Source organism: Phascolarctos cinereus, unplaced genomic scaffold (genome assembly GCF_003287225.1).
Source record: "Phascolarctos cinereus isolate Bilbo 61053 unplaced genomic scaffold, phaCin_HiC Scaffold_726;HRSCAF=1367, whole genome shotgun sequence".
Taxonomy (NCBI): domain Eukaryota; kingdom Metazoa; phylum Chordata; class Mammalia; order Diprotodontia; family Phascolarctidae; genus Phascolarctos; species Phascolarctos cinereus.
In genome coordinates, this window is record NW_027556098.1 from 396,229,832 (window position 1) to 396,254,601 (window position 24,770).

General features: G+C 46.4%; 1 protein-coding gene across 5 annotated transcripts in view; it reads left to right on the forward strand.

Moving 5' to 3' along the window:
• CHD5 (chromodomain helicase DNA binding protein 5) overlaps positions 1 to 24,364 on the forward strand; it is a 157,128-nt gene extending 132,764 nt beyond the window's left edge. For 3 of the 5 annotated variants that reach the window (XM_020975188.2, XM_020975217.2, XM_078145730.1), the window contains 7 exons: positions 1,574 to 1,711; positions 3,128 to 3,236; positions 3,923 to 4,055; positions 6,891 to 7,086; positions 12,769 to 12,932; positions 13,154 to 13,268; positions 18,818 to 24,364. In XM_020975188.2, the coding sequence (XP_020830847.1) occupies positions 1,574 to 1,711; positions 3,128 to 3,236; positions 3,923 to 4,055; positions 6,891 to 7,086; positions 12,769 to 12,932; positions 13,154 to 13,268; positions 18,818 to 18,936 (974 nt within the window). In that variant the 3' untranslated portion in view covers positions 18,937 to 24,364. Of the gene's footprint in view, positions 1 to 1,573; positions 1,712 to 3,127; positions 3,237 to 3,922; positions 4,056 to 6,890; positions 7,087 to 12,768; positions 12,933 to 13,153; positions 13,269 to 13,383; positions 13,438 to 18,817 lie in introns of all 5 variants that reach the window. The other 2 variants (XM_078145731.1, XM_078145732.1) reach the window with 2 other exon arrangements.
• Positions 24,365 to 24,770: the final 406 nt, after the last annotated feature.

Genomic DNA, 24,770 nt, shown 5'->3' on the forward strand with positions numbered 1-24,770 from the left:
TTGGCAGTCAGGTTCATCTGAATCCAGTACCAGCCTACCTTTCCAGCCTTTTTTCCTATTCCTACTCTTCATGCACTGGACTACAGTCCAACCAAACTGGTCTCTTCTGTCACCTGTTTAGAAGTATTTTCTCACTTCCATGCCTTTGCTCGTGCCATTTCCGCACGTGTTGAATTGCTGCTCCTAAAGCCCAAGTCAAATGTTGTCTCCCTCAGGGAGCCTTCCCTGATTCAGTAACCACCTCCCCTCCTCACCCACCCCTCAGATTTCGTCCAGTGCTTTGCACCTTTCCAACGCTTTTATCATGTAGAACTGTCTTCTATGGTTTACGTGTGTGTTGTGTGAAAGGCAATGTGGTCTAATGGATAGAGAGCTGGCTTTGGAAGTAGGAAGACCAGGAGAGAAGGTGTTGACTCGCATCTATCAATGAAATCACGGGTGCAGTCTCTGTCTCCATCCCTCTGGGAGCAGGGACTGAACTTGGCATAGCTCTTACAGCCCTAAGCACAGGGTTCTGTCCACGCTGGGTTCTTAATAATGTGTTTTTTTTTTTAATGTGACTTTGGAACTCTAAACTCTAGACCTGAGCTGAGGTCAGGGGAACCTGGCTGGGAGCTTTGCAAAGCCCTAAGTCCGTAGCATCCACATTTCACTTTTTAGCCCTCTAAAGAGGGTCACACTCTCCAAAGAGCTTTTGCATCCATTATCTTACTTGGTCTGGTACTTGGTGCCGGCTGATTCCTCAGATCCTGGGGACAGCCAGCTTGGGTCCTGGCCTCTTTGGCCCATCCCAGTGCTTTCAATTCAACAAGCATTTATGAAGTACCTGCTGTGTGTCAGGCTTTGTGCTTGGGATACAAAGAAAGACAAGAAGCATTGTCCTTTCTAATGGAGGCGACAATGTGCCAACAATGATGCACAACCAAGCTACAGACATAAATCAAAGATAATCAATAGTTAATAGAGAATCAATAGGGAGGCAGTAGAATTAAGAGGGATGGTGAAAAGCTTTCTGTGAAGGTGGGATTTTAGCTGGTGCTTGAAGGAAGCCAGTTGTATGCTGGAAAGTGTTTAACAACCAGCTCTCTAGAAAAAAATGTACCCGTGATACATTTTGAATTAATCCACACGATTGCGATCACTTTCTTAAGTCTAGGCAGTCAATAAAACAAGAAAACAAAGCCTTTGGAGCATTTGCCAATTAGCTGTGGAGGTAGTTGAAGTTCATGCAAAGGCAACAGAGATAGGAGGTGGAATGATGAGTTCAAGCTGTCAGTTTGGTATAAGCTTAGGGTAGTAACGGGAAGTTAGTCTGAGGAATTTGAATATTACCCTAGAGGCAGTAGGGAGCCACTGAGGGATCTTAACCAGAGGAGTTACACCAGCAGACCTGTGCTCGGGGAAGGATATTTTGGGAGTAATTGGAAGCAGGGAGACCACATGTCCGGGTGACAAGAGATAAGGTGTCTTTGACATGTTGTGTTGTTAACCTTTTCTTCCCCTGACCAGAGACAGAAATGAAGGGGTTGGTTTTTCAGATTCTCATTTGCAATATGGTTTTCTGCTCTGTCAGAGGACTCCAAGGTAGAAGAGAAGGAAACAGTGGAAACCCAGCAAAATGGCGAAAAAGAGGAAGATGAGGAAGGGAAGAAGGATGACAAGAATGAGAAATTTAAATTCATGTTTAACATTGCTGATGGGGGTTTCACAGGTAACAGGGCGGGGCCGTGTGGACGGAGGGGCCCTGGGGGCGGAGGGCTGGAGTTGGAGGGGGGAGCATTTATCCCTGTCCTAAGGGGAATGGGTTCCCTGTTAGGGCAGAGTAGGGGGCCCTCAGAACCTCAGCACAGGCTTGCGATGCAGAGCCCTATTCCAGGAATAGCCCATCTCCTGTGAGCACAGAAAGTGGGATCCTTTAGGGGGAGAGAATAATAGAAACTAGGGTCATAATTTAATTCCTTTTCCTGGCCTCTCATCAAAACTGCCCTGGTCCTGTACCTCGGTCCCAACCCTTAGGCTCTCAGTCTCCGCTGGGGGTAATTATATGAATTAAAATTTCAAGGAAAGTTAGCAAACATTTTAAAAGTGCCTGCTGTGCATAGTGCATCATTCTAGCTGCTGAGGAATCATAATAATAATTCATTTCTAAAGTAGTTCAAGGTTTTCAAGGCAAGTTCCTCACAGTAGGCTTTCCAGTAGGGAGTATAAGCATTTTGTAAGTCGTAGGGCAGCTAGCTAGGTGGCGCAGGAGATAGGGTGCCAGACCTGGAGTTGGGAAAACCTGAGTTCAAATCCTACCTCACAGACTTACTAGCTGGGCAACCCTGGGCAAGTTGCTTAACCTCTGTTTGCCTCAGTTTCCTCATCTGTAAAGTGCAGATAATAACAGTGCGTCTCTTACAGGGTTGTTGTGAGGATCAAAGAATGCTTTGCAAAGCATTTTGCAAATACCAGCTATTGCTGTTATTATTCTTTTTCATCTTGTGTAGGGAACTCCCAACGTGGAGATTCCTTCCACCAAAGAATATTGTCAACTCTTTTCTAAATGCTAGTCTTAGAGAGCTGCCTTGGGACACAGAGAGGTTGAGTGACTTCTCTAAGACACACAGCCAGTATGTGTCAGGGGCAGGACTTTTGAATCCTGCGTTCTCCTGACTTCCAGGCTAGCCCTCTGTCCACTATACCACACTGCAAGTATTATTATCCCCATTTTACAGATGAGGAAACTGAGGCACAGAGCGGACTAACCCATGGCAAAGTGTTAATGGCTAATAATGACTAAGTGTGCTACCCCACTTACCTACCCCTTTCCCCCCAATCCCCTCTCCAACCCTTGAGGTAGCCTATGGACATGGTCACAGGGGGCTCCTAGACACAATGTTTTAACCTCTTAGTAATGACTTTGGTGGTGGGAATATGAGGCACGGTGACAGTTTATCCCAAAGGGTAGGTGCTTTTGGGTGAGGGCAGTGGAGGGGTTCCCAGGTTCCTCAGATCACACAACTGTAGGCAGCTACCTGCACTGCCTACATTTTGGGCTGGCCTTATGGGTTTTCCCCCTCCTCATGGCTGTCTCACTTTTCTCCATCCCCCCTCCCCTTTTCTCTCCTGTGTCTTGGTCCTTCAGAATTGCACACACTGTGGCAGAATGAGGAGCGAGCTGCTGTCTCCTCGGGGAAGATCTATGATATTTGGCATCGGCGCCATGATTACTGGCTTCTGGCGGGTATTGTGACGTATCCTTGGTGCCTGTGAGGCAGGGGCTCTCCAGGGAGATGGCCCGGGGTGGGGAAAGAAGGACGAAAGCGCAATCTTTGAGGAACCACATTGACGGACATGTCTTAATGGACATCAGCTGGAGGAATGGGGGATGGTTAGCATGGAGGCGAGAAGACTCAGGGAAACTGATAGCAGCAGAAGAAAGATGAGACTCACTGCTTGGCCCCAGAGTCAGGACCAGGAGAAATTTGGGGAAGTGTGGAGAGGCAGATTTAGGATCCGCTTAAGATCGAACTTCTTAATAATTAGAGCTGTTCAAAAGAGGATCATAGATTTATAGCTGGAACAGATTTCAGAGGGCATCTGGACCCAACCCCTCATTTTACTGAGGAGGAAACTGAGTCTTGGAGATTTTAAGTAACTTGCCCAAGGCTATACAGGTAGCAAAGAGTGGAGGATTTGAATCCAGGCCCTCTGACTCCCAATTCAGAACTCTGGGGCCTTGGAGGGTAATTGGCTTGGTGGAGGGCTTCAAGTAAAAGCTGGATGGTCAGAGGTGTGAAGAAGGGATTGATCATTAACAGATTGGAGTCAACGGCCCCTGAGGACCTACCAATCTCTCACCAAGGTGCCCAGCCCGTTTCCTTCAAGGCCAGTTGCCTACCCTGTTCAGTTTTCCCCTTAACGTGTTTCCTGTGCTCAGGCATGGCTATGCCCGCTGGCAGGACATCCAGAATGACCCACGCTACGTGATCCTGAATGAGCCCTTCAAGTCTGAGATTCACAAGGGCAATTACCTGGAGATGAAAAACAAATTCCTGGCCCGAAGGTTCAAGGTTGGTCCCCCAGTATTGATGAGGGAGGTGGTATAGGAAGCTGAGGCCCAGAGAAGTTTGTTTACTTCCTGAAGGTCACATAGCCAAATTCTGGCCGAGTAGGATGAAAATCTAAGTGTCTTGAGTTCCAGCTCAGTATTTTTGCCCTTATCCATACTCTAGAGCTCATTCTTTCTACTCTACCAAGGTGAAGGGACTGAAAATGATGTCAGGACAATCAGTTGAAAGGACTAGAAAATGAATGAAAAAAAAAAGCATTTTCAAGTGCTTACCAGGTACCAAGCACTGTGTTGTGTCAGGGATACAAATAAATAAAAAAAATGGGACAGAAACTGCCCTCAGGGAACTTATATTCTATCAAGGGGAGATTGCACATATTGGGAAATGGCGGCCAGGGAGAGAGGCGTTTTGGTTTGGAAAGTTACAGGGGTAGAGAGTGGAGCCTTAGGAGAAGATTGACACATGCCCTTTTTCAGTAGCAATAGCGCTCTTGATTTGATTAGGGTTCCAGAACTGGAAATCTGAGGGTTGGAGAAAAGGCAAACCCAGCTTGGGGGATGGGTGGTGGGGATTTGCGTGTGTTGGCAGGGGGACTGGCAAGAAGGAGGCCAGGGGAAGGCTATGAGGCGCTCTGTTGTCAGGCAGGGGCTGAAGAGGAGCAGGAAGGCGCCAGAGCGACAAGAGAGGATGGGGATGATGTGATGGCTCACTCTCTCCAAATATTTGGAGGGCTAGGGTGGAAGTGGAAGCTTTGGGGAGCAAAAAGACTGCAGAGGCATCTGCTTTGGGGGGTTATCTAGTCAGCCATCAGCCCCCTCCCCCCCCAACCTCTCGTTACATTTTCCTCCATTCTGATTACATTTTCCTCCTGCTGTAGAGAAAACAGAACCAGGACAAATGGTTGAGGAGATAAGGGAAAAGGGGAGACTCAGTCTGTGGCAATGGGAACAGGAATAAATTATATTGCTAGAATGTAAGCTCCTTGAGGGCAGGGACTGTCTCAGTCTTTAGATTTGTATCCCTGGCATATGCTTAGCATGTAGAAGATGCTCAATAAATGCTTGCTTGATTGATTGATCAGAAAGTATATATTGGCACCTCTCTCCTTCCAATCACTTGGGTCCATTGCCTTCTCTCCACCCACACAGCTGCCCTCAGAGTTCAGGTTCTTATCCCTTCTCCCTCAATCAATTGCAGGAGCCTCCTAATTGCTTTCCCTGCCTCTAGGCTCTTCCTTGCTATGGTCTTATTTCAGTGCCTTGGCTAGCACTGTCTGACATGCTTAGAATGCTTTTCTGCCCCTTCAAGTTTTTAAACTTCCTTCAAGGCTTAGCTTAGGTGCCTCCTCCTACAAGAAGCCTTCTCTTATTCCCCTCTTCCGAACTTCTTCCGTTTCCCATCTACTTTGTTCTTGTTTCAGTACCTTGGCTAGCGCCGCCCTCCATGCTTGGGATGCTTTCTTTCTGTATCTCTGCCTTTTCAAGTTTTTAACTTCCTGCAAGGCTTAGCTTAGGTGCCTTCTCCTACAAAAAGCCTTCCCTTACTCCCCTCCCCCAAGCTTCTCCCCTTTCCCGTCTACTCCCTCCCTCCATCATTAATTCTCTCTTCCAACCAAAGTAACTTTGTATTTACTTCACACACACACACACACACACACACACACACACACACACACACACTTTTTAAAAATCGGACTTGTCCTTTCCATAGATCTCTCAGTGAGAAAATTCCCTCTCTCAATACAGATCAATACCTGCTCTGCAATTTATAGTCTTAGAAAATTTCTTGGGGCACTGAGAGATTAGTGATTCAGCCAGGCTGTGTCAGAGACAGTAATCTCAGGACTCCTGTCTTGGAGGCCATCCCTCTTCATCCTCATGGTAGACTGTAAGCACTTGGAAGGCAAGGACTGCCTCTTTTTTGTTTTTCTGTGTCCCCATCGTGGAAGCTGAATGAATGTTTGTTGATATTGAAACACAATGATGAATAAGAGACCCCCTGCCCTTAGAAAGCATATAGTCTAATGGGAAATAGCATACACAGACCCACATATGGACACACACAGAAATGCACACACAGATATGGACAGAAACTCAGACATAAAGACACACGTACAGACCCAGACGCACAGTTCAGGCATTTTTCAGATGTGTCCGACTCTTCGTGACCCATTTGGGATTTTCTTGGCAATAGTTTGTCATTTCCTTCTCCAGCTCATTTTACAAATGAGGAAACTGAGGCAAAGAGCATTAAGTAGCTTGCCGTAGGCGTATAGCTAGGAAGTATCTGAGGCCAGATTTGAACTCAGGAAGATGAGTCTTCCTCATTCCAGGTGGGACACTTTATCTATTGTGCCACCTAGCTGCCCCTCCAAGAGCACACACAAATACAGACACACAGTACACACGCACACACACATACAGACACACAGGGACATCCTCCCTAGACACCATGCACTCAGAGTTCACTGATAGCCGTATTAGGCTATACCAAGTGCCCAGTGAAAGGTACAAGCCACAGAGTCCATGGTAGGTCAAGGAAAGGAGAGGTACACTGTTGGCTGGAGCAATCAGGGAAGACTTCCTGGAGAAGGTGGGGGTTGAGCTGAGCCTTGAAGGCTGAAAGATGGGCTTGTTTGTGACATCTTGCCTTGGGTCAGGGAGGAGAAGAGGATGGAACAGACATGGTTCTCTGCCTTAGATTTCTCTCTCTGCTGTGCCAGCCTGGTCAGCTTTGCTGGGCAGATAAGGGAGGCTAGAGGGTTACTGGGGAGAAGGTGAAGGGCGAAGCTCAAGGAGGGATCTTGCATCCACCCCCACCCCCATTCCATTGCAGCTGCTAGAGCAGGCGCTGGTGATTGAGGAGCAACTTAGGAGGGCTGCATACCTCAACATGACCCAAGACCCTAACCATCCAGCCATGGCCTTGAATGCCCGTCTGGCAGAAGTGGAATGCCTTGCTGAGAGCCACCAGCACTTGTCCAAGGAGTCCCTGGCTGGGAACAAGCCTGCTAATGCTGTCCTCCATAAGGGTGAGTGGCCGACCCTAATCTTTGCCTCCAGACAGATCATCGGCATAGGGGGCGCCTGATGAAGAAATGCTCTCCATCGCCATAGGTCAGTACCTTAGAAAATTGCCCAGAACATTGAAAGGTTAAATTTGTTTTGTTTTGTTTTTTAATAGCTAGTTGACACAGTTGGTAGGAGCTGGGCCTGGAGTCAGAAATACCTGAATTCAAATCCCACCTCAGATACTTTCTAGCTATGTGACCCTGGGAAAGTTAACCGGTTTCTGCCTCAGTTTCCTCATCTGTAAAATGGGGGAAATAATAGCACTTTTCTCCCTTGTTGTGAGGATCAAACAGGGTGATATTTGTAAGGTGCTTTGCAACCTTAAAGCATTTTATAATTGCTAGCTATTATATAGCTATGTTATATGTATTATATAACTATGTAGCTATATAGATTTAAAAAATTGATTTCTTTTGTTTTTAATGCACCTATATAATTCCCATGTACCTCTCCCCCTTTACCTTCCCAGAATGCTATTCCTGGGGCAGCTAGGTGGCGCAGTGGATAGAGCACCGGCCCTGGATTCAGGAGGACCTGAGTTCAAATCCGGCCTCAGACCAAATACTTGACACACTTACTAGCTGTGTGACCCTGGGCAAGTCACTTAACCCGAATTGCCTAGAAACAAAAAACAACAACCAGAGCTGTCCTACGGTGGAAAGGAATGGGGGGGGGGGGTTGTGCCTTGAGAGGTGGTGGGTTCTGCATCACTTAATGTCTTCAAGTGGAGCCTGGATGGAAAAGGAGCAGGTTGGACTGAGCAGCTTCTAAGGTCCCTAGTGCTATCTGCAGATGCTTTGAATCCTAACTATGGCCCTATGAGTTTCAATACAGAAACTCTGATACAGAAACAGGATAGCTTAACTGCTGAAGAGGGAATGCTGGTGAATTGGGCTAGAGAAAAAGATTCTTAACCTAGGCTCCAGGAATTTTTTTTTTTAAGTGGGATGACTGTATTTCATTATGATTGATTTCCTTTGTGATCTGCTGTATCCTGTTTTATGCATTTTATAAAAAACACTCATCTGAGGGGAGGGGTCATAGGTTTCACCAGATTGCCTGAGGGTGTCCACAACACCGCAGTGATTAAGAATGTTTGGGTTAAGTGGTCACTGAGTTCTTTTACAGGTGTAAGCTTTGATAATATGATCTCCAGCCCTAGATGGAGGGGGGAGTGGATGGGGGCTCTTGGGAGAGGGAGAAGGGTGGGTGACCATCCTAGGCTTTGGGGGGCTGACTTTTTGATGCAACCTTCTCAAATTCTCTTAACCCCACCCCCTGTAATCCCTCACCCCAACTCAAAATAAAAAGGTGGTCTTATCTTTCCTTACCCTGGTGTAGTGAGGGAGGACCAAATAAAGGGAATTTCCTCTAGACTCCATCATGTCCAGAAGCATTTTATTAAGTACCCCCTATAAGCCAGGCCATGTTCTAAGTGCTGGGTGCTCCATGCCATTCTCTTACCAACTGCAGGACCTTGGGCTTCAGTTTCCTCATTTGCAAAATGAGATGGTTAGAGTAGATGGTTACTATGATCCTTTTCCTGCTCTAAATTTATTCACCGATAATTACCTATAATTTGGTAGTGCTTAGGAAGATCTGAATTCAAATCTGGCCTCGGGCACTTATTAGTTGTATGACCCCGATCAAGTCAGTTTCCTCATCTGTAAAATGGGGATAATTACAGCACCTATCTCTAAGGGTTGTTGTGAGGATCAAATGAGATAATAATTGTAAGGCGCTTAGCACTGTGACGGGCACATAGTAGGTGCTCTATAAATGCTCATTCCTTCCTTTTCACCTTCTTTGAAAAATAAATGGTCTCCATAGGTACCAAGCAACATGGCGTATAATTTTTATTTTTCAGACCAAACCTTGGATTCAATTGATAGAAGGAGTTCCCAATGAGGAAATTCCCTCTACCAATGCAGGCCATAGGATTGTTTATTTAGAGCTGAAAGGGACCTGTGAGTCCATTTAGTCTGGCCCCCTGATTTGAAAAGTGAGGAAATTGAGTCTTCCAGAAGTGAAATGATTTGCTCAAAGCCACACAGCTGGCAAGTGTCAGAAGCAGAATTTGAATCCATGCCTCCCAGGCTCCCAAGTACCATTCTTCATCTTAGTGCTTAGCACAGGGGCTGGCACACAGTAGATGCTTAATAAATGTGAGTTGACTGACTGACTTTATCCATTGTACCACCTAGAGAGTCACCCAAGTTATAAAGGAACAGAGTAAGTTTGACTGGCCTAAGGACATTATACTAGTCCATCCCATCTCTCGAGAGTGCCAGATCTAATGTAAGTCGGTCAGTAAGCATTTATTAAGTGCCTACTGTGTGCTAAGCCCTATGCTAAGCACTGGGGATGCAAAAAGAGGCAAAAGGCAGTCCCTGCCCTCAAGGAGCTCACATTGTAATGAGGGAGACATGTTAACAAATATGTGCAGACAGGCTATATACAGGATAAAATGGGAAATAAATGAGAGGGATTGGGAAACTAGAATTAAGAGGGATTATAGAAAGCTTCCTGAAGAAGATGGGATTTTGGTTGAGACTTGAAGGAAGCAAGGAGGTGAAGATGAGAAGGGCAGGTGTCCCAGGCATGGGGGACAGCTAGAGAAAATGCCCCTACTTTTTGTGGAATAGCCAGGAGGCGTCACTGGGTCAGAGTACATTTTGGGGAGTAAGGTCTAAGAAGACTAGAAAGGTAGAAAAAGTCTAGGTTATGAAGCACTTTGAATACCAAATGGAGCATTTTGTATTTGCTCCTGGAGGCAGTAGCCACTGGTGTTTATTGAGTTGGGGGGGAGGGTGTGATGTGTCTGGAACTTTGCTTCAGGAAAATCACTTTGGTGACTGAATGGAGGATGGACTCTGGAGAAGGGAGAGACTTGAGGCAGGCCAACCTCCAGCAGCTATAACAATAATCCAGATGTGAGGTGATGAGGGTCTGCACCAGACTGAGAGCAGTGTCAGAGGACATAAGGGGGCCTGTTGGAGAGATGCAGCAGAAGTGAAATTGACAGGAGATGTTGTAGAGGTAAAATTGACAGGAGGTTCTGAAGAGGTGAAATTGACAGGCCTTGGCAATAGCTTAGATATGGAGGGTGAGAGATACTGAGGAATCCAGGATGACTCCCAAGTTGGGAGCCTGGGGGGACTGGGAAGATGTTATCCTTGACAGTAAGAGGGAAGTTGGGAGGTGGGAGGGATTTAAGGGAAAGATAATGAATTCAATTTTGGATATGGATACTGGACATTCAGCTCAGGATGTTGGAAAGGCATTTGGAGACGTGAGTCTGGAAATCAGCAGAGAAGTTAGGGCAGGGTAGTTAAATTTGAGAATCATCAGCATAGAGACAATAATTAAATCCACAGGAGCTGATGAGACCACCAAATGAAGTAGTGTAGAGGGAGAAGAGAAGAGGGCCCAGGACAGAGCCCTGAGGGCCACCTCCAGTTAGAGGGCGTCACCTGGATAAGGATCCAGCAAAGGAGGTTGAGAAGGATCGGTCTGATAGGCAGGAGGAAAACCAGGAGAGAAGAAGGAGAAGAAGGTGATCAACAGTGTCCAAGGCTGCAGAGAGGTCAAGAAGAATGAGGATTGGGAAAAGGTCATTGGATTGGGCAACTAAGAGATCACTGGTAACTTTGGAGAGAGCGCTCTCTGTGGAATGAGATCAGCAGCCTGATTATAGGGGGTTAAGAAGAGAGAGAGAAGAGAGAGAAAGTGGAGGCACTTATTGGAGGTGACCTCCTCAAGGCATTTAGCCACAAAGGGCAGAAGAGATAGTAAGTGAGGTTTTTTTGAGAATGGGTGAGACATGGGCATATTTGTAGGAATGAGCCAGTAGACATGAAGAGACTAAAGATGAGAGGGTGGGGATAACAGAAGGGGCTATCCATTGAAGGAGATGGGATGGAATGGAATCACTTGTGCCAGCAGAGGGGTTTGCCTTGGTAAAGAGGAAGGCCACTTCTTTGTATAAGACAGGGGTGAAGGAGGTAATCATGATAGAAGGCATCTGACTAATGCAAGATGAGGAGGAGGGGAGAAGAGGAGACTTGCAGCAACTACCCTCAATTTTTTTCTGTAAAATATGAGGCAAGATTCTCAGCTGAGAGAGCTGGGGGAAGGGAAGCCGTGGGAGGTTTGAAGAGGGAGGAAAAGGCTTGGAAGAGCCACTGTGGAGAGTGGAAGAATGAGTTGACAAGGGAGGTATAGTAGGATTGCCTAGCAGCAGTGAGGTCCCATTTCAGATTTATAACAGGAATTTGTAGTGCACCCAGTTAGAACATTTGCTTGATTTTCCCCACGTTTGTTCAAATGGCACATGTGGTGGATAGTGGAAGTGATTCAACGTAGAGGCTTGGCAAAGTGCAACTGGTGATGTGATAAGGGGGTTAGGAATGAAGAGATGAGGTCAGCATGGAATTGAATGGGTTCATCAAGATAGGGAGAAGAGTAGAGAGTGACCTGTGCCCAGGAACTGCTCTAGGAGAGAAATGAAGGATGGAGGGATTAGTGCAGATGAAGAGTAGGGTTTGGTAAAAGAAGGCAGAGGGAGAGGTGAAAAGCCATGGTCAGATAAGCAGATTTCAGAATTCTTGAAACATGGAAGTGGTACATTTGTGGGTGATGGAAAGATCAAGGGTATGACTTCATCTTTGTGTGTGGCTGAAGTGGGGTGGAGGAGTAGCTCATGGGAAGTGAGCAGGTTGAGGAACGGAGTGGTTAGGATGTTTGAAGCAGAGTCAATCTATATGCTGAAGTCCCTTAATTGGAAGGCAGGAGTTAAGGAAGAGAGAAAAATTGTGAGTCATGTACCAAACTCATTAAGGAAGGAAGGGGAATGATCTGAAGGTCTATAGATAAACGCTACCAGGGTTTTGATTGGGTGGTAGTTATGAATTGCATGAACCTCAGAGGAGGAAAGTTTGCTGAGTGATAGAGATAGGGGGAGAACTCCAAAGTAGCAATGGGGAACAACTCCCCTGTCCTTAACCAGTGAACCTAGGGGAATGAGTGAAAATATAGGTAATACTAAAAATGGTGGCCAGGGAGGCTGTGCCATTAGAAGGGAATCATCTCAGTGATTGCTAAAAGATGGAAGGAGTGGGAGAGGAAATGATTTAGGATAAAGGCAAGTTTATTGACTATGGAACAGGCATTTCAGAGGGCACAGTGAAAGGGCTGGGTAGTGTTTGAATCGGACCTTGCAATGGGAGGATTGAGAGGGATATGAATAAAGAATTGAGTGGTGAGATATGGGGAATAAAGTTTGCAAAGTGACCTACAGGGGGTCAGAATCATTGAGGTGTGTAGGGTATGACCAGGTGTGAGTATACGGATCATTGAGTGGAAGGCACGACTCCTCAGAGGAGGTTGGTGATCAGGCAGGACACAGGTGCAGCACGGGATGGAAGGCTCTCAGTCAGATGGGAGGCCCTGTTTCACTCCTCCTCTTCCCTCCGAAGGTACAGCAGGAGACAGGTGGAATCTACACGGCAGCCCACCTGCCCACCAATTGTCTGCTCCTCTTGCCCTGCAGCGTCACTTGGCCCAGGGAGGGATTGACGTCTGTGGAGGCAGAAGGGAGGCTAGGATTGTGCTAGTGGGTTGAGGGCCCTTCTATCTTGCAGTACTGAACCAGCTGGAGGAACTTTTGAGTGACATGAAGGCTGATGTAACCCGCCTGCCCTCCATGTTGTCCCGGATCCCGCCCGTGGCTGCTCGTCTGCAGATGTCTGAACGCAGCATCCTGAGCCGCCTGACAAACCGTGCCGGAGATCCCACCATCCAGCAGGTCAGGCTGGCCCACCTGGGCCTGGAACCTTCCCCCGGGGCTCCATGCCCCCAGTATTCTTAACAGATGCTCCATCTGGGGGACTCTGCCAGGGGCCTTTCCCCTCCCTCTCTCTGGTCATTCCTACCCCCTCCATTGTGGGGAGCTGGCAGGCTTCAGGGTGAGGTTCTGGGTGGAGAAAGGAGACAGGCAGCATTGAAACCTCAGTCCTCGCCCTCCAGGGTTCTTTCGGCTCCTCCCAGATGTACAACAACAACTTTGGGCCAAACTTCCGGGCTCCTGGACCAGGCGGGATTGTCAACTACAGCCAGATGCCCCTCGGCCCCTATGTGACTGGTAGGTTGGACGTATCTAGCCCATCCTAATGGAGAATTGTTAAGCGGCAAATTTCAGGGGACCACAAACGAAACCAAAGGACAGTAGGCAAGCCAGATGTTTTCTTTCTTAATAGATATTTAGCCGTTTTCAAGATTTTCCTCTGTTGCAGTTCTCATTTCCAACTGAGGTAAGGTGACCCTTATTTCTCTCTGCTAACCACATTTTATGGTTCCATCCTTCAGGGGTTATGTTTTTTTTAGGTCTTCCATCTAAAGGGACAGCCAGTTCTGCTCCACATAGAGTCAAAGAGGCCAGGTGATCTAGAATGTCTTTGATCATCATTAAAGTTGGAAGGAAACTTAGGGGTCATCTGGTCTAATGCCCTCATTTTTCACATGAGGAAACTGAATCCCAGACACTTGTCTAAGGTCACAGCGAGTGAATGGCAGAGCTGAGATTCAAATGCAGGTGACAGGATCTTAGATTTAGAGCTGCGGGGGACCTCAGAGGTGACCCTGTCCAATTACCTTATTTTACAGAGGAGGAAACTGAGGCCTGTGGGGAGGTTAAGTGACTTGTCCAGAGCAAAGGAGCAGAAGCAGGATTTGAACAAGGGTCCTCTGATCTCAAAAGAAGTACTCTTTTGACTCTCTCTCATGCTGCCTTAATGTTCTATCCTTTTGTCAATTTCCCCTTCTCCCAAGTATCTGTGTCCCACTGTGACTGCCGCCAGCTTCCCCCTCTTTCCTAAAACCTCCATTATTACCTAGTGGGTCTTTTTTTCAAGGGTCTTAATCTTGAGACCTCCAGTCTCTAGTGCTATCTAGGCAGAACTGAAAACATCTGAGCAGTGAAGGTCATATTCTCACCATTGTCCTGGTTTGCTGAGATCTTTGTACCTCTCCTGAAAGAAGGGCAGTTGTGGAACCTGGCCAGCCACATCTGTTTCAGGAAGGATGGCAGGGCCTTCCCTAGCTTGGGTCTCCAAGGAGATCCTGAGTCTTCAAGGCACTGGCTCCTCTTTGAGCCCCAATGCCTGGGTGAGGGATCCATTGGGTCTCTTAAGGCCCCATGATGTAGGGGTTAGCTTATGAAGACAATCTTCTCTGTATCTACCCCCTGCCCAGCCCCACTCAGCCTGGTGAGCAGCATTTATTAAGCATTTACTATGTGGTTAGAATCCTGTCCAGGCCATGCTAACGTTTAAAAAAAAATTAAAACATAAAACAATTATATTCAACTGGATAGAGATCCAGCTTTGGAGTCAGGAGGAACTGGGTTCAAGTCCTGCCTTTGAGATATAGTGGTTGTATGGTCATGAGTAGTAATTTACCTCCTCACTGCCCTCAAGCAATTCTCTAAAGACCATAAGCTATGCATTAGTAGGAGGAGTTCCCTTATCTGGGAGATCCCTATGTCAGGGATAGCACAATTCCAGCATCTGTTCCCATTCAGCAGGCTTTTATAAAGCCTATATGCCCAGTACCTAGCACAGTGGCTGGCATAGGGCAGTCACTTCAATACTAGCTGATGATCCCATTTATATCAATCCATTAGCAAACATTTATTAAAGGCCCGCTACATACTGGCCGCTGTGCTGGGCAAGGGGACATAAATTAAAGTCTTTGCCCTCACTTACTTGTCCTGCCTACATATCCTTCCTTTACTCTAAAATTCACTATTCACATCCCAAATTCCCATTTCTTCTTCTTTTATGTTTCCTTATCTTGAACCTTCCCCAAATTTCTCCTCCGTAGCCTGATACTTCCTTCCTGTGTAACCTTGTCCCATCACCTTTCTTGGCCTTAGTCTCCTCATCTGTAGAATGGACTAGCTGATGATAACAACAATAACAATAGCCATCAGCATTATGGCGCTTTAAGGTTTGAACAATGACATGTACATTTTCTCTCATTTGATGCCTCCAAGGTCCCACCCAACTTTGTATCTTATCAGACTAGGAGCCTACTTTCTTCATTTTCTCCTCTAGACTTTTATCATAGCCGTGCTGGTGGTTGAGGTCTTGTTTTGGCCTCGGGTAGATAGCCTGGTTGAGGCTTTGCCAACCTAGGTCTTGGCGTGCTAAGATCTGAATCAAGATGGCACTCAGGCGGGGGTCACTGACCTCTTGCTCTGTTCAGTTTTGCAATCCCCTGGGTGAGGGTGCCTGGGAAGGTGATTCATGAGAGGGTCCCCTGGTGCCCAGCCAGGACACAGCAGTTGAGGATTACTTGAGCTCTGTTGGGTTTTGAGCTGGAGGGCCAGATGGGCACAGAGGTAGGTAGGACAGCAGTGCCACGTGCCACAGATTAGGAGCTGGAGGGAAAGTTGGGTCCTTCATGACACACCAAGTCAAGCCCTCATTAGGTGCTGTTGTGTTGAGACACATTCCTGGGGGAGCACTGAATGAAATAGTAAAGTAACCAACCAGCCGGTGGGCTTGTTTGTGACTCTGTGTGCCTGTTTCTGTCCATCTCTGTGCTGAAATGCATTTTCAACATTTCATCACTGCTCGTTTAGACTCATGTTTTGCCTCCATTCCTCCATGTGGATGGGGGCTCGTACACGTGTGCCTTCGTTTTGTCTCTCACTCCACCCAAACCACCAATGGATTTTGGGAGAGTTAAATTCTGTGGAGAAGGGTGGATGCCTGCAGACCCTGTGGGAGGGAGGGGTGGGTGGTGGGTGGAGGTGGGGTGGGGATAGCCAGGAGCCATCCCCCAGCTTGGAGAGAGCAGAACTCACACTGGCCTCTTTCCTCTCTGGGCTTCGTCTTTGTCAAGCCTGGGTCTCTCTAGTGGGGAGCGTGGCGTCATGGCTAGAATCAAGACAGTTGAGTTCCAATTTTGCCTTTGACACTTTGAGACCTGTGTGACTCTGGGAAAGACCACTAATCTCTCTGAGCTTCAGTTCTCTCATCTAGAAAATGGGGATAAAAATGCCTGTCAAATCCCTCCTGTGAGACTTGTGAGCTCTGTGACCCAGTAATGACCCCAATTTCTCTGAACTTATCTAGAAAATGGTCCTGATAGAGGAATGCTATAAGGCTCCAGTGAGATGATGTAGGTAAAGTACTTTCAATGTCAATTATTATCATGAAGTTGAGCTCAGGTCAGAGGCACCTCCATTGACTCTCTTTCTGCCCAGAAATAGCTGAGGGAAGGTGTCAGTGGTAATCCTCTTCCTTCATCCTTCCTCATCCTGAGTGATAAAACTTTGGGAGGAAAAAAAGAGCCCCAGGCAGGTCTGGTGCACTTTTGGGTCAGTCATCTTTCTGTTACATGGTGATATGAGGTTTGCCAAAGAGTTTACACCAATGATCTCATTTGATCCTCACTCAGTCCTGGGGACCCTTGCAAATATTCCACACTCCCTACCCTTCCTTTTTTCCCCATGAACAGATGTATTCAGAGATGTGGAAGTGGTCTACCCATCATCAGCCAGCTAAAAAAAGGATAGGGGTAGGATTTGAATCCAGGCCTTCTGCATCTAGGTGTGGTACTCTTTTCCCAGGACACCATCCTACTTCTATAAGCTTTAGCTCTTCTTTAGCTAAAGGAGAGATACCTGGGGCCTGAGGGTACCCAACTGTCCTAGGTGAGGGACAGCTACAGGGATCTCTGTTGGAATCTTGGCAGAGGTTAGGTGAGAGAGAGGTCCCAACTCTTGGGGCAATGGACAGTCCTTGCTCCCTGGATTTCCAAAGCCTGAATAATGCTCTGAGGCTTAGAGTCAGGGTGTCATCTATCTATCTATCTATCTGTCTGTCTGTCTGTCTGTCTGTCTGTCTGTCTATCTATCTATCTATCTATCTATCTATCTATCTATCTATCTGTCATCTATCATCTTTATCTGTCTATCTATCTGCCTGCCTGCCTGCTTGTCTGTCTGTCTCTCTCTCATTCTGTCTATTTGTCTGTCTGTCTATCTATCTATCTGTCTATCTATCTATCTATCTATCTATCTATCTATCTATCTATCTATCTATCTGTCTGTCTGTCTGTCTGTCTGTCTGTCTATCTATCTATCTATCTATCTATCTATCTGTCATCTTTATCTATCTGTTCATCTATCTGTTTATCTATCTGTCTTTCTGTCTATCTATCTTTGTCTATCTATCTGTCTTTCTATCTGTCTGCCTATCTGTCTGTGCATCTATATATGTATGTATGTATGCATCTATCTATCTGTCTATCTATCTATCTATCTATCTATCTATCTTTATCTGTTTATCTGTCTGCCTATCTATGTATCTATCTTTATCTGTCTATCTATCTGTCTTACTATGTCTGCCTATCTATCTATGTATCTATCTATCTTTGTCTGTCTGTCTATCTATCTGTCTTTCTATCTGTCTGCCTATCTGTGCATCTATGTATCTCTCTCTATCTTTGTCTGTCTGCCTATCTATGTGTCTGTCTATGTTTCTATCTATCTTTATCTATCTATCTGTCTTTCTGTCTGTCTATCTGTCTGCCTATCTATGTATCTATGTATCTATCTATCTTTATCTGTCTGTCTACCTATCTGTCTTTCTGTCTGTCTGTCTCTCTCTCTATATCTATCTATCTATATGTCTGCCTATCTATGCATCTATGTATCTCTGTCTTTATCTGTCTATCTGTCTGCCTTTCTGTCTATCTGTCTGCCTATCTATGTATCTATCTATCTTTATCTGTCTATGTCTTTCTGTCTTTCTGTCTGTCTGCCTATCTATCTATGTATCTATCTGTCTTTATCTGTCTGTCTGTCTTTCTGTCTGTCTGTCTGCCTATCTATCTATGTATCTATCTATCTTTGTCTATCTATCTGTCTTTTGGTCTGTCTATGTATGTATGTATATATGTATCTTTATCTGTCTGTCTATCTGTTTTTCTATCTGTCTGCCTATCTATGTATCTATCTTTATCTGTCTGTCTGTCTTTCTGTCTGTTTGCCTATGTATGTATGTATATATGTATGTATGTATGTATCTATCTATCTTTATCTGTCTATCTGTCTTTCTGTCTGTCTGTCTGCCTAGATATGTATGTATGTATGTATGTATGTATGTATGTATGTATGTATGTATCTATCTATCTATCTATCTATCTTTATCTGTCTTTCTATCTGTCTGCCTATCTATGTGTCTATCTATAGAGCAAAGATTTAGAGCTAGAAGGAACCTTAGAGGTTAATTAGTCCCACCCCTCATTTTATGAGGAAACTGAGGCCCAGAGAGGGTAAGAGATTTGGTGCCAGTCACACAGCAATTTCATATGATCATAGACATAGAGTTGGAAGAGACCTTAAAGATTGATAAGTCCGACCTTCTACTTTTACATATGAGGAAACTGAGGCCCAGAGAGGGGAAGAAACTTGATCAGAATGGTGCAGCTAATAGCTGTCTGAAGTGGAATCATGTGGGAATGTTCTTCTGAGGCTACCCCCTGAGTGTCATCAGGTCTGATTCGGGGAGCCCTCTCCAAAGTCTTCTTCTCAGCAGCCAGAAAAACTCTAGGAGCTGGCAGAGATGAGTGGGGGGGGGATTCAGGGTAGTTAACACCTCCCTCTCTGTGTCCTTACAGCCACGCCCACTGGGCCACCTGCCAGCCACCCCGACAGAAAAGGAGCTGACTCCCTGAAAGACGGTGCTGCTTTGGGACGAAAGGGGAAACTCAGCGATGTCATCTGCATTGAAGACTAAGTCCCAGCCCCCATGGGCCAGACGCCCAGAAGTGCCACCACGTCATATCTCAAGTGTTCTTCAAAAAAAAAAAAAAGGGAAAAAAAGGAAAAAAGAAAGAAAAAAGAAAAAGAGGAAAACAAATAGCGACTTAAAAACAAACAAACCCATTTCCAGAACTTCTTAGAAGGGATTCCATTTATTTGTACATCTTTTGCACTTTCTTATTGAAGACTCGAAGAGTTTGTCTTGATAAAGGTTGAATGAATTATGAAGGATTATAATGTTAACAGTATTTATGTCTCTGTTTTTATCAACATGCATAAAATCCAGAGGGAAACCTTGCTGGAGCCCCCATTTCTAGACTTGTGGACCCTCACCTGCCAGTTAGGACGAGGCTTGATTTTCTTATGTGGCCTCCTGCTTGGCTCCTGACTCTCCTCACCATAACTGTGTTTGAGCAGCTGCATGCACCTTCTGCCCTCTTCGCTCCTGTCTGTTCTCCCAGCACCACCTATGTTGTTGGACCACAGGCTACAGGCAGGGGCTGGCCCAACCTTCTGGCCTCTTTAGCAGAGTTCTGGCCTGGTTTCATGTCTTGTCCTGGCCACCGCAAAGACCTGTTCTTGGGATAGGGTTAGCAGGATACTTTTTTTTTTGCCATTTCTGCAAACTCTCCCACCTGCCTGGAAATGCTGTCCTTCAGGAATGCTGATGGAGACAGGGTTGAGATCACCAGACCCATGGCCAGTCCCGAGGACCCAGGGTTCATCTGTAAGAAGGTGTCGATTCATCAGGCCAAAGCCCCTTCCAATCCTAGCCCTGCTGAGCCTGCCTCACACGCCACCACAGTTCATCACAGTGATACTTGGAGTCCTTCTCGTGGGTGGTAGAAATCTGATGACAGGGGCTGAGGCTTCAGGATCTTAGGATGAGAGGTGGTTCCTGGTGAGGGAAGAGGGGATTGTCTGTGTCCAAGGGAAAGGTCATGGGGAGACACCATTTCTCCTGATGTTGCTGGAAGGTTAGTGTTGATTGACACCAGCAGGTTGAAGTCAGTTCTAGTCATCTTCAAGTATCCAAAGGGCTGTTAGATGGAGGAAGGGAATGGACTTGTTCTACTGGGCCCCAGTAGGCAGAGCTAGGAACAGTGAGGAGAAAGAAGTTGCAAAATGGTGGATTTGGGCTTGAACTCCCCAACAGTTAGATCTGTCCCACAGTGGAATGGGTCCCCTTGGGATGCCCTCATTGGATGCCTTTGATGCTGGAGGACCACTTATTGGGGGATTCTGTAGAGGAGCTTTATCTTCAAGTATGAGTTGGACTAGATGGCCAGTAGAGGTCCCTGAAGGAGTGAGGGATTGTGACATTCCATGATTCTAGGAAGGAGGGGCCTGGCAGGTAGGGAATCATCAGGCTGGGTAACAACAGCAACTCTTATTGGTCTGCAACAGTTTAGATGCTGGTCTGTTTTGAGGCAGGGGGGAAGATGACTCTTGTAGATCCTTGCTATCCTAAGGGCTGGAACACGGTTTCTCTAGCTCCAAAAGGTCTTTTTCTGCTCCTTTCAGCAGCCAAACTCTTTTATGTATGAAAGGGGTCCTTGCTTACATCTTCTTGCTTCCCAGCTGCTTCTGTTCTTCCTCAAGACCTAATTGAATCTCTTCCCAAGTGAGAGAGGAAGGGGGTGGGCCCCGTAGGACTAGGGATCGGTGCTTACTGAGGAGAAAGGAAGTAGTGAACACCAGAGTAGATTTGTGGCCTTCCTTCTATAGAGATCTCTCCTTGGGAGGGGCTGAAGGGGGCTGATTCCACTTCTGACTGAGGGTGGGAGGGGGCATCAAAAGTAATAGCAGGTGTTAATTAAGTGCTCACTGTGTGCTAGGCACTGCTTTAGATGCTGGCGATACAAATACATAAGTGAAACAATCCCTGCCCTCAAGGAGCTCACATTTTATTAGAAAGGATAGAGCAAGTTCGTGTAGGGAGTCAGCTGGGTACAATAACATCTGTTGCTGATGTGACCTGGAAAGAGTGATTGGCCTTGGTTCTGGGTCTGGTTCTGCCACTTATTGGCTAGCTGGGTGACCTCTGCCAAGTCACTTTTCCTCAGCCCTCCTTCTCTGGAACGTCAGGAGGTTTGACTCAGTGAGCTCCAAGGCCCCTTCCTAAACCCTCACATTTGAGATCAAACCCTGTGCCAGGAGAGCACTCGTGGTTGGGGGAGACTTCCCTATTCCTCTCTCCTGATTTAGATTCAAAGAAGTTGTAAGAGCATTGGATCAGGGAGAAGCGTTTCAAGTTTAGACAGAGGCACACAAAATTGCAGCGTGTGCAGCAGATTAACCAATTTTGACTGCCTAAAATGGCAGTTCATCAGAGGAAGAGGCCATTTTCAGTTCAGAGTGGTTCATTGTGTGCCATTTCCATAAATGTTATGTTCTACAGTTAGTAGTACCTTCTCCCTTGAATGCATCCTTGGCTCAGGCTGACAGAGATATGTGTGTGTGTGTGTGTGTGTGTGTGTGTGTGTGTGTGTGTGTGTGTGCATGCCTGCTGCAAGGTCACTCTACCCTGATCTCGTTCTGTGGACGTTTTTCTCCCTTGGCCAAACATTAAATGTCATGCTTTCCCCATCATTCTCTGAGGCAGAGCTCTTGCTAGAGAGCTTAGAAGTTGCATGAAATGATGACATCATCTGCTGCCTTCAGACCAGTGCCCTGGCCTCACCTCATGAAGTCTTTGGCAAATAGCCTGGAAGGGCTCATAGACCGTTGGTGCCATGTTGGTCTGGTAGGTTCCCCACTACTTCCTATCAGGAGGGTAGGTTGCACTTGACTCAATGAATGAGTCAGTGGTTGCTCTCCCAAACAGTATTGCTGCTTATTTCTAGCATGCTCTTCTTTTCTTCTATCCCCTTTCTCCAGTTCCTTGTCTACCCTCCTTTTATTTGCTGTTGCTTTGCTAGCGTCTTCTTAGTCATCATTTGGCTAATGAGATCCTGTTCCTTGCCCTTCACTGGAACCACATGCCCACCTTGGCCTTAGAAGAGACCCTGTGGGCCGTGGTTATCAATGAACGCATTCTTTTCCCAGACAGGTGTTTGCCAAGCTGAATCCCTTGAAACTATCTGATAAACTAGGCCTGAAGGGTCTTCTCATTTGTCATGCTCCGTCCAGAGTGGAGGGAGAGAAGTCAGCTGTTTTAAATATCTCTCTACTTGTGTCATTTTCCAGCTCCCATGCAATGCAAGCAGGGCAGAGTTTGAGAGCCCCAGTTCCTGCATGGTGTGGTTATTAGCCCATCTGGGGTTTGACCCTAGGCAAAATCCCTTCCCTTCTGTGAACCTCAGTTTCCTCATCTTTAAAATGAGGGGATTGGCCTCAATGGCCTTTAATGTTCTTTCTAGCTCTAAATCTACGTATGCTCCTGTGATGTTTCTCTTGGGGTGTTATTACTTAAATCGCTGAAGTCTTGTGCTTCTCTAAGGCCTTGGGGCTGAGAGTCTTGGAAGGCTCTGTTGACGCTCTGTGTGTGTGTGTGTGTGTGTGTGTGTGTGTGTGTGTGTGTGTGCGCGCGCGCACGCATGTGACAGAGCGGAAGCTATTTTTGGATCTAGGGAAAGTCAGACCAGACACATCTTCCCTGATTTCCCAATGTATTCCATATTTCTATTGGCCCTTCCTTTCCTCCCTTGTCAATCTGTCTCCATGGACCATAAATGGATACAATTAAAAAAACTCTTGCTTAATCTTTATCTTTGGGAAGAATCTCCCCAGAACTCTTTCCTTTTTCAAATTGGCTTTTATTAGTGACTTGGCTGGTTCTATCCTTCTGAGATTGTGATGAAATTTGAGGCTTATGAGAAGGCTTGGGAGACTCAAGGTGGAGGGGGTGGACCACCCTAATCCCTTAGGCACCACCTTCCCATGCCCTTAAGGTATTCATTCTGGTTAGGCAGGGAGGGATATTCCTTTTTCTCTGTTCCCCAAATCTAGGTTTCTCAATGATGTAAAAGGCATTTTGCAGCTTGAATGAAGAGGATCTGATTAGGAATGAAGGAACAGATGAAAAAGCCTTTATTAAGTGCTTGGCATAGTGGATAGAAAACTGGCCTAGAAGCCAGGAAGAACTGGGTTCAAATGTCACCTCTGATAACATGTGTGAGCCCCGAGCAAGTCACTTAAACCCCTGTTGGCTAACTCTCTGAGATCTGCTAATGAGAACTCCCTATGCTAATAAAATCAAAGGTCTGGTCTCTATCCCTATCTTAAGCACCTATTACATGCCAGAAATATAAGAAGGAAGATGGTTCTTGTTTTCAAGCAGCTTACATTCTAATAGGGGGAAGCTGGTATGAGGAGCAGGGAAGCCCTAAGCGTGCTTTAGAGGAAGGGTGCCAGGAAAACAAGGGGCAGTGGGTCTGTCCAGCTTGGGGAAGTGTTGGACGTTTCCAGCTGAATGTAGAGGAAGAGCTGAGATGGGCAGAGCCTCTAGGAAGCCAAAGGATGGATGGGCAGAGCCCTTAGGGAGCCAAAGCAGCATAATGATGCCAGGAAAAGTGGTCAGTGTCTGCACTTCTCTGCCTTAGTTTAGCAAAAGAGCCCCAAACTTGGTGCCAAGCCAGGATGTTGCCAGGGCCTTGGGGCAAAGTGTCTGCACCTTGAGCTCTCCCGTCTAAAGCATACTTTGTCGAGGAAATTGGCGACCCTCACGTTTTATGTAACCTGATGTTTACAGCCCAAAGTCATTAAGTTTTTGTGTTGAGAAATTTGTCTTAATTTCTAGATTTTTTTTTAAGGGGAAAAAAAAGTATTTTTTTAGGTACGATAACTCAACAATGGATTTGCGGGTGTACGTGTTTGTGCTTGTGTGTGATATAAGCTTGTCGAGTAAGTAGTGATTTGAGACCTGGACCTTCCTCTTCCTTCGGGCCTCAGGGCTGCTCACAGGAGGCTCGTTTGCCAAGCCTCTGGAGCCAGGAGGCTGACCAAACGCCGGTGGCCCCTTGGTTCAGAACTCTGTTGAGGCCTGTGCTTCCTAAGGGGCTCTGTCTCCCTCCTTCAGTGTGTAACCTGGGGCAGCCAGCGTTCATAAGACTGTTCATTGGTCAGATGGTTTTTTTCCTTTCTTTCTTCTTTCCTTTTAACCACCAAATGCTTCATTCCCAATGAGGTTTGGGCATCCCATATCCGGGCCCATGTGAATGCTGATGGGGTGGGATCAGGCAGGTTCTCTGCCCACAACAGAGCAGCTCAGAGTTACCATGGCCTCTTGCCGCCATGATTCCACATCTGTTCTGTTTGCTATCCCTGGCCGCACAGTGACCAGGCCTTTGGTAGGAGGGTTGACAGATACTGTAGCCAACACAATCACATCTACTTTGTACTCTGTGTGTATTTGTTTTTGTTTTCTGTGTTTTAAATAAAGCCTTTGAGAAAGGAATAAATCGAGAGTTTGGTTAAGTATCTCAACGACTTGAGGAGAAGCCCCCCAGGCTCTCCCAGGGGGTAGGAGAGGATGGATTATGGCCCAAAGTTCTGTCTCAACCTCATTGTTCCCCTCTTCTCGCCCTCCAAAGGATCTGGACTAGATTTATCCAGAGCTATAACCAGAAGTTTTTGTGCAGGGCAAATGGTGCAAAATATACTTTTAATTTAATTGGGAGAGGGTGGCAGAGATTCAGCAATGCCATCACACCACTGATGGAGAGGCTGGGGAAAAGGAGCTGCCATCTGGTAGCTTTCTATATTAACTAATTCGTCTTGCTAAATAGATTGTTAAATAGATAAGCTCAGTTATTTCTGTTGCTGAAAGACAGAAAGCTCTGTTAGCCCGTCTCTGAATTTGATGCC